At 48.1% G+C, this 14,363-nt stretch overlaps 2 protein-coding genes across 5 annotated transcripts in view; one reads left to right on the forward strand and one right to left on the reverse strand.

Annotated features, from left to right (window-relative positions):
- COL17A1 (collagen type XVII alpha 1 chain) overlaps nt 1-8,297 on the forward strand; it is a 52,915-nt gene extending 44,618 nt beyond the window's left edge. For both annotated transcript variants that reach the window (XM_072805427.1, XM_072805426.1), the window contains 17 exons: nt 86-145; nt 474-500; nt 828-860; nt 947-1,012; nt 1,315-1,356; nt 1,821-1,946; nt 2,464-2,601; nt 3,098-3,163; nt 3,483-3,587; nt 3,877-3,966; nt 4,055-4,165; nt 4,565-4,711; nt 4,940-5,299; nt 5,855-5,992; nt 6,235-6,297; nt 6,453-6,533; nt 6,899-8,297. In XM_072805427.1, the coding sequence (XP_072661528.1) occupies nt 86-145; nt 474-500; nt 828-860; nt 947-1,012; nt 1,315-1,356; nt 1,821-1,946; nt 2,464-2,601; nt 3,098-3,163; nt 3,483-3,587; nt 3,877-3,966; nt 4,055-4,165; nt 4,565-4,711; nt 4,940-5,299; nt 5,855-5,992; nt 6,235-6,297; nt 6,453-6,533; nt 6,899-6,951 (1,706 nt within the window). In that variant the 3' untranslated portion in view covers nt 6,952-8,297. The remainder of the gene's footprint in view (nt 1-85; nt 146-473; nt 501-827; nt 861-946; nt 1,013-1,314; nt 1,357-1,820; nt 1,947-2,463; nt 2,602-3,097; nt 3,164-3,482; nt 3,588-3,876; nt 3,967-4,054; nt 4,166-4,564; nt 4,712-4,939; nt 5,300-5,854; nt 5,993-6,234; nt 6,298-6,452; nt 6,534-6,898) is intronic.
- A 1,693-nt stretch (nt 8,298-9,990) lies between these two features.
- The window catches only part of SLK (STE20 like kinase), a 63,255-nt gene continuing 58,882 nt past the window's right edge, over nt 9,991-14,363 (reverse strand). For all 3 annotated transcript variants that reach the window (XM_072805429.1, XM_072805428.1, XM_072805430.1), the window contains one exon: nt 9,991-13,671. In XM_072805429.1, coding sequence (XP_072661530.1) covers nt 13,525-13,671 — 147 coding nt within the window. In that variant the 3' untranslated portion in view covers nt 9,991-13,524. The remainder of the gene's footprint in view (nt 13,672-14,363) is intronic.

Genomic DNA, 14,363 nt, shown 5'->3' on the forward strand with positions numbered 1-14,363 from the left:
TTGAGCATGTGCCGTGTGCCAGGCTCCATGGTAGGTGCTCCTCTCTCACAAATACCTCTGTGCCCACACTCTTTTTCCTCTGCAGAGACCTACTTCTCCGGTCCCCCAGGGCCCCCTGGCCCCCCAGGCCCCAAGGGAGACCAAGGTGAGTAGCGTCTTGGGACGCAGAAGCCTCCTTGCTCAAGGTGGCCAGGAGAGTCGGATGGGGCTGGATACACTGGGGCATTTATGCATCCTCCTGCCACATCCCACCAGGAGCTCGGCAGTCTGGAACGTGGGGTGGGAGGCATGGTGGCTAGAAGCTCTACAACACATCGCCGCCTCTGCGCTGGCCTGCCGGGAGGAGAGGTGTGAGGAACCTCGGGCCCTGTGTTTGCTCCAGCACAGGGGCCCTGTCCCTTCCCCTACGGGCCCCTTGAAGCCATAGCACCCGGTGGGCACGCATCTCACGACTGTCTGCCTCCTTCCCTCAGGCCCCCCAGGCCCTCGAGGACACCAAGGTACAGTAAAGCTGGCACCAAACAAGATGTGGGGTGGCAGTGGGGGTGGGGGGTGGCAAAAGCTGACCTTCCGAGAGCCTTGAGCTTCCTGTAAATGAGTTTTGTCCAAATGAGTGCAGGTAGATCAGGGTGGGTGTCTGTGAATAGTCGGGAGTGTGTGTGTGTTTGCGCGCATGGGCCTGTGGCAGCTCTAGCGCTGCCCAAAGGGAGTGCAGCCTCAGCATCATGAGTGTTGGAGAGCCTTTTGGGAGGAGGGAAGGTGGGGTCAGGGCTGGGCCTGGGGAGGAGGAGCGCACCACTGACTGACCCCTCTCGGTGTGTCCCCAGGCGAGCAAGGCCCCCCAGGATTCTCAGGCTCCGGTGAGTGCTAAGCCCCTGGCCCGTTGCTGGCTCTGGCCAGAGCCCCTCAGCCCTGGCTGACTGCACCGTGTGTTGTTGCTTACCAGGCTCCAGTTCTCTTGGACTCAACCTGCAAGGACCACCTGGCCCCCGGGGACCCAAGGGTGACAAAGGTCAGTGAGGGGAGCAGCCAGGAAGGCAGTGAGGCATGAAGGCAAGAATGGCTCCCAGAGTCTGAACAGAAGCTAGTGGGTACCTACTGGTGCTAAAGGCTTGGGAGGAAGGAGAGGCTGGAGGGCAAGTGGGATGAGGACGTGAGCACAGCCTCTACCTGAAGGGAGCTGCCGTAGCACCGCAGAAACTGAGACACGTGGGGTAGCTGTTGAGTCACATGCTGATGAACGTGGTTGGGCCTAACCACGGAAGGGTTCCTGGAGGAGGTGATGCAAACAGGGCTTCTGGTTTTGGATTCCAGGTGATCCTGGGGTCCCTGGCATGCCTGGCAGACTCTCTCAAGGTAAGAGCCAAAGGTGACAAAGTTCTCCCCTAATTCAAGCAAGAATTCCGATTCATTCATCAACCCACCCACCCACCTACCCACGGTTCAGTGATGTGCTAAGCCTGTGAACCCTTTAAGTTGGTAGGGGTGCGAGGGAAGGACTGGTACAGTACAGGTGGCTAACGATGCCAGATGACACAGGACAGACCTGGGAGCCAGGTGTTCAGAGGTGAGGGAGCCTCTGGGGTGCTGAGCAGATTGCTGAAGGGAGGGTCTGGCCTGGGCAGGCTCGACTCTGTGCCCCTTTCGGACAGTGCTCGCTACAAGCACTCACTCCCTTCTCCCTATGGAGAGACCCTCCTCTTTGCCACTATCTTATTTCTTCCACTAAGAACGACCTTCCCTCCTCAGGCTGTGGAAGCAGTCTCTGGGCCCTTCTTTGACCCTAGGGTGTCGGACTTAGAAAGCTTTCCTTCCTGCAGGGGGGTCATCGTCGAGCACCATGTTCATGCCAGGTCCACCAGGCCCTCCAGGCCCACCGGGGCCTCCGGGCTCCATCAGCAGCTCTGGCCGGGAGATCCAGCAGTACATCTCTGAATACCTGCAGAGTGAGTGCCTGGGGCCTGAGTGTGTGCGTGTGTGTGCGCGCGCGTGCGCACACTGCTGGGGCATCTCCAGTGCTTTCTGGAGCTCGGCTATTTCAGGAAGCCTCCAGTCCCCTCCTCCTTATGTAAATAAACATGACAGATCCCGTTGCCTGTACCAGTGCGGGGAGGTGGGGGAGGCTCTGGGAGTGGGTGGGAGCCGGAGGCGGCGAGCGGGGCCAGAGGGGTGTTTGTGTGTGGCAGGGGGTAGCAGTCTATAGGCCCAGGCCTAGGTCAGAAGTCTGACCCTGGAGCCAGGACTGCATGTCCATGCACTCCCCGAACACCCACCTTCTCACGGCTACCACACAGGCTGGTCCTCAGCTTCTCTATCTGTAACCAGGAGTCTGGGCTCCCTGCTGGCCCTGCCTTGGCCCATGACTGTGGTGGGGAAGGCATCTCATCAAGTGCTGCAGGTCATCTCTGTGGGGAGGACATGCCCTCTCAGGGACCGGCTTGACTTTGCCTTCTTTGTTGGCAGGTGACAGCATTAGGTCTTACCTCTCTGGAGTTCAGGGTCCCCCAGGCCCCCCTGGTCCCCCGGGGCCTGTCACCACCATTGCGGGGGAGACTTTCGACTACTCAGAGCTGGCAAGCCGCGTCAGCAGCTACTTACAGAGTAAGCCTCCCCCCGGTCCTGTCATGACCCCTTCCTCCCATGGCCACTTTGCAGGCTTCCTCACTTAACGTTGCTGTTCACTTTACCCTTCTGGATGTGAAGTTCAGGTCTGAATTCATGGCTGTCAGGCCACTGGGATTAGCTTCAAGAAGGGGTTGCTCAGATTAGGAAGAGGCCACACCGCGGAGCCACGAGTAATGAGCCTTCTTGCGCTTGACAGATGTGTCCTAAGATGTGGAAAGGCAACAAGGTGGGCAGGATCTTAGCAGGAGTTAGGCTAAAGCATACTCTGGAAAACGGCGTGTCTTACCAAACAAATGCAAAAACAAAACCACCTTCGAGTTTTTTTCATGCGTTCACAACAGCCTCCCAATCCCCCATTCATTCATTTCCACAAATGGAGCAGCTAGCTGGCCAGTCCTGGTGGTTCTGCAGCAGTGAGGGCGTTGCTGCCTTAGTCTTGCTAAGCAGGTAACTCGAGGTTCTTTCCCGACAGCCTCAGGGTACAGCATCGGCTCCTCCGTCTCCATCTCTACGGAGGACATTGTGGCTGCGCTGCAGCGTGAGTACCTACGGCGGGCCTGCGGGTGGGAGCCCTGGGGGCTCGGCCTGCCCCTACCCGAGCTGCTGAGGGCTAGTGAGGAGGCCCTCGTCCTCGTTCCCAGCGGCCAGTGAGTCCCTACCGGCTGGAATCTCCAGCACATCTCCCCGTCCCCAGCGCCAGGAACTGGGGAGGTGCCTGGTCGGGGACCTGGAGGCTTGCTGACTCCCCCTGTGGACGGAGAACCCGGAACTCAGGGGCAGACCTGGCTGTGGCCGCGCGGTGGCCCGGGAGCCCTGTGGCCTGGGTGGGCCCACGCCAGCGCTTCCTGTCCTTGCAGGAGATGATGTGAGGCAGTATCTGCGTCAGTATGTGATTGGAGATTGGTCGCTCCAGTCTTTGGACTACGCCGAGCTGAGCAGTCGCATTCTCAGCTACATGTCCAGTGAGTGTCCGCCCTCCTGGCCTGCCCACTGCAGGCAGATGGTCAGCGGGGCCCCAGAGGGTGTGGGTGCTGAACTTCCCTGCACTGGCCCCCGATGCTCCCCCGCCACGTGGCCCCAGAGGGAGCGCGCTGCTTTCAGAGCCCTTCACATCTGTGGCCCGGGGCAGGTCCCCGAGCCTGGCTGGGGAAGCCAGGAGCGTCTGGGGCACTGTCCTCTATGGGGTTCACACACAATTCGCATACACATGTGCAATCTGAATCTATCACAACCTGAGGTTTTGTTCCTCAGGTTCTGGAATCAGCATTGGGCTGCCTGGCCCCCCAGGACCCCCTGGCCTCCCAGGAACATCCTACGAGGAGCTGCTCTCCTTGCTCCAGGGTAAGGCTGGTCAGGAGCTTGTGGTAGGAGGCAGACGTCCCCTGGCCCAGACCCCCCACTGACTCTGTGCCCTTCTTTGATGTCTCAGGGTCTGAATACAGAGGCATCATTGGGCCCCCAGGTCCCCCTGGGCCCCCAGGGATCCCAGGCAACGCGTGGTCCAGCATCAGCGTGGAAGACCTCTCTTCTTACCTGCACAGTAAGGCGCAGGGAGGGCAGCCATGGAGAGTTAAACTATTGGACCAGTCACCCAGTCCTCCTGAAGCACAGACAAGGAACCCCTTTGCTTTTGAGGTGCTTTCAGCCATGACAGGAAGACTAGTTGGGAGAGACATGCTCCCAAGTACAGCCCTTAGAGGACTCATGAACAGCGTGTGGTCATGTGGCAGGAGGGTGCAGACAAGGGGATATGCTTTGGACTGAGTGAGACCCCAAACTGGGAGTGGGGAGGGCAGGTCTAAGCAGTGGCTCCAGGGTGATGCCAGAGCTGGGCCCCCAGGATCCCCTCCTCCTCAAGAGGAGTTGCACCCCTGCACACAGCTAGGAATTCTGCTTTCCCAGCGGCGCGATCCCTGACCGTTCTCTGCCTCCCATTCAGCTGCAGGCGTGTCATCCATCCCTGGCCCCCCAGGCCCTCCTGGTCCCCCAGGTCCTCGAGGGCCTCCAGGCGTCTCAGGAGCTCTGGCAACCTACGCAGCAGAAAACAGCGACAGCTTCCGGAGTGAGCTGATCAGCTACCTCACAAGTAGGTGCCCCTCCCCAGACCTTGCTCCTCCCTGCAAGAGGGCAGCTGGGGCTGGAAGGAACCTGGGAGGCCAAATGCCTGAGCCCTATGAGGCAGGAGAGCTGGTTCTTCCCTCGCCAGCCCTCCTGCTCCTGCGCGAGTGCCTCGAGACCCTGGGAGAGGCCTCTTAATTCCCTTCCTCTCCACCCCCACACCTAAGCCCCAACTAATGTGGCCTCCTTCCTGCAGGCCCAGATGTGCGGAGCTTCATCGTGGGCCCGCCAGGGCCTCCAGGGCCACAGGGGCCGCCTGGGGACAGCCGTCTAGTGTCCATGGATGGCTCCTACAGCCGGGACAGCAGGTCCTCCTCTCACAGCGCGTCCGTCAGCCGGGGATCCTCCTACAGCTCTTCCATGGGCATAGGAGGAGCCAGTGGAGGCTCCCTCGGCGAAGCAGGGGCCTTTGGCCTGGACATGGGCCTGGGCCGAGGCTATGGGGGAGCAGCAGAAGGTGGCATGTATGGTGGTGAAGGTGGACCACTTGGGGCTGGCTTTGCCGGAGGTCTGGACTACAACGAGCTGGCCGTTCGGGTGTCTGAGAGTTTGCAGCGTGAGTCGTGACCCTTGGGCCTCGGTGCTGTGGGGAGGTTGGAGGTGGGGGAGCCCGTGAGCAGCTCAAATTATAGGGTCCAGAAACTCACCCTCTCATTTTCGGCATGCCCAGGCTCTGGGACAGCACTTGTAGAATCAGATGGGCAGGGACTGAAGGCAAGAGGCCCAGACTCCACTCACAACCAGCTTAGTTCAGGAGCGCCAGGCAGGGCGGACCCATACTGCAGGGAACAGGGCTTGTTGGGGTCCTTGGACTTTGCTTCCCTAGCTAACTAGTGGTGTGTCTCAGAAGTCTTTATGACAACCATGGGTTCTGGGGCTGAGGGCAGGCCCTTGGTTAAGAAGTCTTCTCTGCCTGTAGCTCATCAGCACAGCTTTGGCGTCAGCAAGCCTCTAATGACAGGCCGTGGCAGCAGAGGCCTGGGCGAGTCAGTGGCCAGCGGGGCTTCTCCCTTGCTGCCACTTCATCTAGGTTATAATGGCATGGGAATTGGCAATCCTGGGGCTCTGTTCTCCTGCTGCCTGTGCCCACACTCTGGTGCTTCCCACATAGGTCAGGGCCTGCTGCAAGGGATGGCCTACACCGTCCAGGGCCCCCCAGGCCAGCCAGGGCCCCAGGGCCCCCCTGGCATCAGTAAGGTCTTCTCTGCCTACAGCAACGTGACCGAGGACCTCATGGACTTTTTCCGAAGTAAGAGCACCTCCGTGATCGTTTTCCTGACACCTTGCTGCCCGGTCTCACGGGGGAGAAACGAGACTCCCAAAAAAACTTCCAGTTATTAACACTTGAGAGGCTGAAAATCTGATAAATTCTGAACTCTGTCTTCTTTGGGTCCTGACTCTGCCACTCCCTTCCTGTGTTTCTCTGAACAAACCCCTCTACCTCCCAGTTCCAATGATCCCTTGTCTGAGGCCAGTCTTCTCCCCCTGCAGCTTACGGAGCCATTCCAGGGCCCCCTGGGCAGAAAGGAGAGGTGGGCATCCCAGGACCCAAAGGTAAGTGGTGGCAGGGAGATAGCCACCAGGATCCTGTGTAAGCACCAGCTCTTCCCGGGCAGCCACCTCCTTGCCACTGCTGTCTAGGAACCTGTGTGTGGGGCCCCTCCAGCCCCTGAGCTCCCATTTGAGCACAGCTATCTCTGTCCTCCCAGGTGAGAGGGGCCCTGCAGGACCATCAGGTCGGCCTGGGCCACCCGGCCCTCGAGGGCACAAGGGAGAAAAAGGAGACAAAGGTAAGCCTTGGCTGCCAGGTTCTGCAGTGTTAGGAGGCTAATACTCCGAGAAGTAGGCAGTTCATTCCAGAGCAAGCCTGAAAAATTAGGGCGAATGCCAAATTACTAAAGGCAGATGCTGCCATCAACATCATTTGCATAACAATGAAATGAACAGCTAGGGAGAAAGGAAAAAGACTGCCAATGCAAGCAGGAAAAGAGAACCACTCTGTGATGAAAGAGGGTAAACAATTTAAATAAATTGATAGTCTTACAAAAGAGTTCATCTTTCAAGCCCGTTTTGCAGTTGTCACAGTTGCTATATAATTGCCCAAGCTGAAGGCTCACAGGCCACGAGGTATTTAACTTCTTCCTCCTAACTCCAGGTGACCAAGTCTATGCGAGGCGGAGAAAGAGAAGCATCGCCATCAAGCCATGAGCTACCCTTGGAGGAACAGCCCCTGGCATCAGTTCTTGCAATGGCTTATGGCGTCCACGTCAAAATCTCTCCAAAGGGTGGAAGCTGGAGGCTCACTTCCTACTGAGACAGCACAGCCAAACGATCAATAGAACACCTGTTGTAGTCTGGAACAATCGTATATAGACGTGTATCTCCCTATAAAGATGTATCGTCCAGTCAAAGCTACACAGCCTGAAACCACTCCACCAGGTGATAAAGTAGCTGCAGTTCCAGAAAATGACTGGTTGCTCTGCTAGCTCTGAGCCCCTTGGCTTCCTTAGCTCTTAGTTCTAGATGCAACCCAGGAAAGCCAGTTAGATAGAAGTTGGCTTAGGAGTCCTTGAGCTTTGCCTAAGAATGAGCCAGAAAAGGGAAGACGGGTATAGGGTGTGTTCTGGTTATCACTGCAAGGCTGTGCTGTTCCTCCCTGTTTGTTCTGCATTCTCTAGTCATAGAAAGGACTTGGCTAAGAAGCAACTCTTGCAACTGAAAAAATTAAGAAACTCACTTCCCCTGAAGATGGTGACAGGGTTTCTAATAGTCATTCTCACCACTTGGTCTATTCCCACTTGCTTAGGAAGTCTGTCTGATTGTAGCTATGGTCTGTTTCTACAGGGCCATGCTAGCATTTAGAAATGTGTTCTACTGCACTAGACCACAGCAAGGGGCAGAAGAAAGGCAGTGGGGAAGGAGGAGAAATAGAAAATTTGATACTAGGAGATGGCACAGGAGACTGGGCACAGCTGGGCGTTGATGCACTTTTCAGTATCGAAAACATGTACATGGTCTGTTAGATGAAAAGTCATTTCAATTGCAAAATTTCCAATTAAAGTTTTTTTCTTAATATTATGTTTAGTGTGATCCATCTAACCAAAGTGAGAGAAAGAGAATGAAAAAGAGAAAGGGAGGAAGGGGGAGGGGACAAAGTAGGAAAGAGAAGGAGGCAGAAATAGGGAGAAATGCGGGGTTGCAGGAGGTGGGTGGAGACTAGAGGCAGGACAGAAGGAAAGATGAGACAAGGGAATGAAAAAAGAATAAAAATGAAAAAAGTGAAAGATAATGAGCAAGACAGAGAAGAGATAAAATGTGAGAAAGGAATAAATAGTTGTAGGTGAGAAAAGATGGAGACAAAGAGATGAAAGAATGGAAAATCAAGGGATGCCTGGTTGGCTCAGTGGTTGAGCGTCTGCCTTCAGCTCAGGGCGTGATCCCGGCGTTTCGGGATCAGAGTCCCACATCGGGCTCCCTGGAGGAGCCTGCTTCTCCCTCTGTGTCTCTGCCTCTCTCTGTGCGTCTCTCCTGAATAAATAAATAAAATCTTTACCCCCCCCCCCAAAAAAAAATGGAAATCGAGACAAGGAATAAGAATGGAAAGGAAGACAAAGAGCAAGAAAGGGAAAGAGGGGGAAAAGGGAGGGAAAAGCTTGGAGTCAGCCCTAACTATGAACTCTTTATTGCAAATACAAGAAAACAAAACTAGTTGTGTTTGGAACAAAGATTCTGGCATTCTGTTGAATCACTGAGATTTTAAAGGCAGACCCCGATCTGCAACTACTAATTCATCCTGGACAAAGCATCTGAAGGTTTTCCCTGAACATAAATTATTTGAAATAAACACATATGCAACAGATGAGCAACAAGATTATTTGCAATTAATGCAGTGATTTATCCTGGAACAAAGGAGTTATGATTGCAGGGCATGCATAACAATGAATGGAAGACCAAAACTCCTAAAAGGAAAAATGCACAAATATGAAACGCCCAGTAAATCACAGTAAATGCATAGTAAAATCACTCCACTTCAGAGAAAGTTACAACTGGCCAAACTGTGAAATGTTATAAACTGTGACTCTCCACCGCTGGATGGGATTAAAATAAATCTACTTCTCTATCTCTACCTTTTAAAAGCCTAGACAGTTTGCTTTCCATGTGGTCTCTCCTGAGTACCTCACATATTATCCTGGGAAAAAAATACCACTTATAAAGTTCTGTATTGAACAACTGCTAGTGACAACACCCAGTGAGGCACCAAGCATTCCGTGTGGTCTGCTGCCCTCCCTTAGCACATCCTGACAGCTACCTGCTCTGAATTGTCATGGGAATTCTAAAAAATGAGTACGTAAGGCTTTCAGAATTTCAGACTTTTCACTATGTAATGAAAATTCTTGTATATAATGAACAATTACATCACACCTTTTTGTTTAACTTAAAGGCTGAATCAAATTCTTTTTGTAGTAGTAGCTTCAAGGGCTCAAGTATTAGATTCCCTCTAACGGTTCTCACTTTTATTAATCAGACTTGATCACAGTGTTTCTTAGTTACTACACTTACCCTTCTAAGCTGTCCGGAGTCTTCAGAGTCCTATGTGCAACTGAAATAGGGTAAAAGTCCAAACCTGCTACCTTCTCTGGACAGAACCAGAAAGGGGATGGGCAGACATGAGATACATCCTCAGCTGGATGGCAATGGATCTGAGCCTCTTGTTTCACGTATTTTAAAAAAAAAAAAAAAAAAAAAAGGTCAAGAATGAGCTCAATAGTGATGCTCCTGGATTAGAAAAGGACACACTATACCTCCCTCCAGCCAAGCTGAACACTTGCCAAATGATGCTGCCTAGTGTGTACTGAATCTTGCATGAACGTTAATGACAAAAAGAAGTTATTTTTAGCAGAAGTGAGATCATATGGTTAGTGAAATGTTTGGTGAGAAAAACCATCCATCCCAAGGGAAGAAAAATTAAAAATATGTATATATACATATGTTGAAGGAACTATTTTAAGCCCCACCCAAAGGAGGGGTTTGTATAGTGAAAGAGACCCTCTCCAAGTTACCAGTAAAAACCATATTCTTGTGTGTGGTGATGTGTCAGGTAGGAATACAGGCAAGTCTGAAAGGGTCCAAAGGCCTGGAGGACCACAAGGGTTAAAAATCAAACTGGGACCAAAAAAATGCTGCAAAATATTCTCATGAAAGACAACCCAGTATCAAAGATTCTTAATAAAAGACTGCTTCTCGGAGTCAATTAAGAAATAACTTTATTTTTCATTTATCAATCCCATGATTGAAAAAGACATGTTGCTCCCAAATAGACAAGAGGCATAATCGGAAACAAAATTCTTCCTGAAAATTTAGCTCATGAAGTTATTACACTGCAAAAATCAGCAAAGAATTACCAAAAGCTGCAGCCAACATTAAAAACTGGTGTAACATTCTACTCAAGCTTAGCAGAAATTTCAAAGCCATATCAAAACCATGTCAGCCACAGACTAGCAACAATAGAGGCATTAACTGTTGTGCCTTCAATTAAAGCATTTAAAATATCCCATTTCCTATAAAAGATCATCTCCCCAAAAAGAAGTAATTTATTTCATCGGAAGACTCTCAGAACTGGCAAGTAACTCTCCTCTTCCACCCCAGTTCTAGGCTTTCCTTTAATTAACAATATCTAGAGCTCATCTTGGACAGAATTTGGCTTCTCAGAAGAGTCTTTGTCATTTAAGCACAGTGTGGAATGGGAGTAAGTGTGTAGTTACCAGGGAACTAATGGAGTACAAAAGACAGTCACTTCTGAACTCGCTGATGCTCAAGAAATCAGAGAGCCTCCATTAAAGAGGGTCTCATATGCCTGAGAGCTTTGTGCTTGAGGAAACACTACTTAGAGGTAGCTCTGGTTCTGGTTTATATTTAATTACAATTTGCTGTATCCTGTCACAGGAAAGTTCTAATATTTTCAACAAAGTATAAGCACTCTCAATTTCCTCTTTACCCCCGCCCCCCATAGCTTTCCCATTGAAAAGGGTAAGAAAAAGCTTAATTGTGACTCCATAAAGAATAGCAGCTAATTCAGCAATTCACACCCAACTCCGGACAGGACATGGAAAGGCAACCTGGTGCAACCAGCTCTGTGAGCTAGGCCTGCAGAAGTGCAGTGTGGTGTGTTCACAGCACGCAGGGAGAAGAGGGAGGCTGTCATTAGGGCACACATGGAGAATTTCTTTTATGTGTTTCATAGCACATTCTGCCGCCACAGCAACAAAACAACCAAATCAGGGACGGATCTGATTGTACTCTTTCAAGAAGTCTGGGCCCCTCAACTCCCCACCTACACTTCATGCAAGAATAAACAATCACTATTAAAAAAAAAAATGATCACTATTATCTATTTGAATATAGGGCCTAACAAGAAGTAAGCAGGGATGGGCAAAAACAGCATATTCTATGACAAAACACTTCTTGAAAAGATTTATGTAACTTTAAGCATTAAAATGAATGTTTCACCTCTATACATGTATCACTTTGCAGTCCCACACCCACATGAATATGGTCATATTTGAAAGAGAACTCCAGCATGAACACTGAATCCAAAGGGCAGTTTTAAGGTTTTATAAGATTTGCTAATAAACTTACCGGAGTGTCAACCATTTCTACTCTGAGCCTCTTTTCTTTATTCAATACTCTCATGTCAAGTTGAAAGGAATAAAAAGAAATATTCAGACCAAATTAATTATGTGTCACAAACTATTTAAGACACAGGATCATCCTTTAAAAGATAATGAAAAAGTGTACACTACCTGAAATATTAATTTTTTTTATAAAGCCAATAAACAAAATTTTAAAGGGAAGAATGGTATGAGAACCTTCCTCCTCTCTCCCTCTGCAAATAAACCATTAAATACATTGGGTAACATTATACTGTCATTTTTATCATAACAATATAAACAATTTCCATCATCATCCTGAATATTACTTTTATAAAGATATATACTTTAAAAGGCTTTCAAAACATTTTTCAACCCAGCATTTGAGAATAAAGCATTAAGAGTTTTGTATACAGTAACACATTCAATGTGATAGGTGTATGAATTTACAACCATACATTATATATATATATATATATATATGTATATATATTTATATAAAAAACAAACTTGGCCAGAAGTTAAGGCTAACTACAAAGTTGTCCAAGAAATTATGCTTGTCAAAACAATTACAAAATTAAAATCACACATGCATTTTTCAGATCTAAATCACTGACAAAATAAGATTCAGCATTCAAAGTTTTCAAATTAACTGCAAGAAAGTGCTACAGATATTTACATTTTCTTACTATGAATCAGTGTTCCCACAAATTACACTTAAATTTTTCACCAGCCTCAAATGTAATGTAACTAAAAACGGAAACGTCTACAATTTGGTACCTAGTACTCTTAAAAGAGAATAGGTTGAAAATAGCAAACAGCAAGCATCATTTACAAATGGGCCCTTTGGGCACCGAAGTACATTGCATAATACTGTTTGACCTGGCATGGGCTTGGAATTCTGAGCCACAAGAGGGACCAAGAGTGAACATTTCATTAGTAATTACATTTATCAGCAACCATGTGATAAAGGTTTCAGGCTTTTCCCAATCAAATCAAAGTAAATAATTTAAACATGGAACTAAATAAAACCAAAATACAAATGACTTTCTCTCAACAAGTCATTTCTAACATTGCCTGTTTTATGTTTTTAAAAGTATTCTGAACAAATGCCTCTTTTAAGATTAATTTCAGATAATACATTTATAAATATAACTCAGAGCCTGCAGGCCTCAGGCAGAGTTTTCAACGAACATAATGTGCTAGGATGGGAGAGGTCACTTAACCAGCTCACAGATTATTTTAGACAACAAACTGAGACCCTAAATCTGTACTTCTTTTAATTTGGTATTATATATTTCCAATTTCAATATCTAAAAGCTACTTCTTCTTAATCTTTCGAACTTTGCACAACATATATTTTAGGATGAAAATTTCTATCAAATGGTAATAGGAGCAATATTTTAAAAACAATAATGCTTAATGCTAAGGATATTTGTCCCTGTTGAATCAAAAAAGGAAATTCTACTTTAGACTCAATTGAAACTTAGTGTTTTAGGCACTATTTTAATAAAACTAGCACCCTTAATTATTAGCTCATGACTAAACAGGTAATTATTTTAGACAAATTACTGAAATAATGTTTCTTTTTTAAAAGTGTCTATTGCTATTGAAAGACAAAATAGATTTACTTAATTAATAGGATATTTTGAGCAACTCATAGGTTTCTCATGAGAGCTGATTCACCAAAAGAAAACTATTCCAACTCTCTACAGCAGAGTTGCATCTACAGAATTATGCAACACTGAGAAGTTAGGTCAGGTAAAAAGATATCCACTAATACTCAATGGCCTAACAGCCTTTTTAAAAAAATAATTTCAAACATTGTATTTAACAGTTTTTCAGGTAACAGTGTCTAAAGAACACAATTTTTAAGATTAATATACAAAATCACCTTAGGGAATTACTGCAAGATGCCACTTTGCCAACATGGCCCAGCATCTGTCTTGGGTCCTTTCCCTTCATCTTTGCTAAACAAACTAACAAAATAAACAAACAAACAAACAAAAAACACCTAGAAGGTGAGGCAGGTGATTGTCTTCATAAGCTCTCTGATATAGATTGTGGCAGAAGATGAAGAGAACAGAATGACATATTTAAAAAGCCAAACCCAACCACAGAATGCTTCCTATTGTTACGACCCAGTGGAATGCAAGCTAGGAATAGGATAGAACTTGGAAATCCGGCTTTGTGTTGATGGGTTAAGGCATTCAGACTCCCCAGTCATTTTAAAGAACACCTCCTGTTCCTGCAGTTTCCTGGCAAACTCTTCTTCCAATGTCTTAGGAAAGGAAAAAGAAATTATGTGCTGGTATTAACATACAAAATTTACTCTGACAGCCAAAAATAAAACTATTTGCTTAAAACACTCTCTCTGTGTTATCCTAAGGAAGACCAGAGTGCACAACAGTTACAATAGGTTGTGCACAGCTCTAGACTGAAGACTTCAGCTCAGCCATATATATGACTTGGGTCAATTACTTAACTTCTTTCTATTACAGAATCATTTCGTTCTTCTTTTTTTTTTTTTTTTTTTAATTTTTTTTTTTTTTTAATTTTATTTATGATAGTCACAGAGAGAGAGAGAGAGAGAGAGAGAGAGGCAGAGACACAGGCAGAGGGAGAAGCAGGCTCCATGCACCGGGAGCCTGACGTGGGATTCGATCCCGGGTCTCCAGGATCGCGCCCTGGGCCAAAGGCAGGCGCCAAACCGCTGCGCCACCCAGGGATCCCTCATTTCGTTCTTCTGTTGTAAAATAGGGAGAGTATCACCTACCTCACTGGGTTGCAATGTGACGATTAAACATGATCATGATGTCCTTAACACATACTAGGCACTCAACAGATGGCACTTATTATTGACTATTACATGTCTCTCACACATGGCACTTCCAATTTTGTTTTTCTATTTTTATGTTTGATGTGCATGTCTTTTCTTCCATAAAGGACTGTAAGTTGTTTGAAGGTAAGCCC

This window comes from Canis lupus, chromosome 29 (assembly GCF_048164855.1).
Source record: "Canis lupus baileyi chromosome 29, mCanLup2.hap1, whole genome shotgun sequence".
In the NCBI taxonomy this organism is placed as follows: Eukaryota; Metazoa; Chordata; class Mammalia; order Carnivora; family Canidae; genus Canis; species Canis lupus.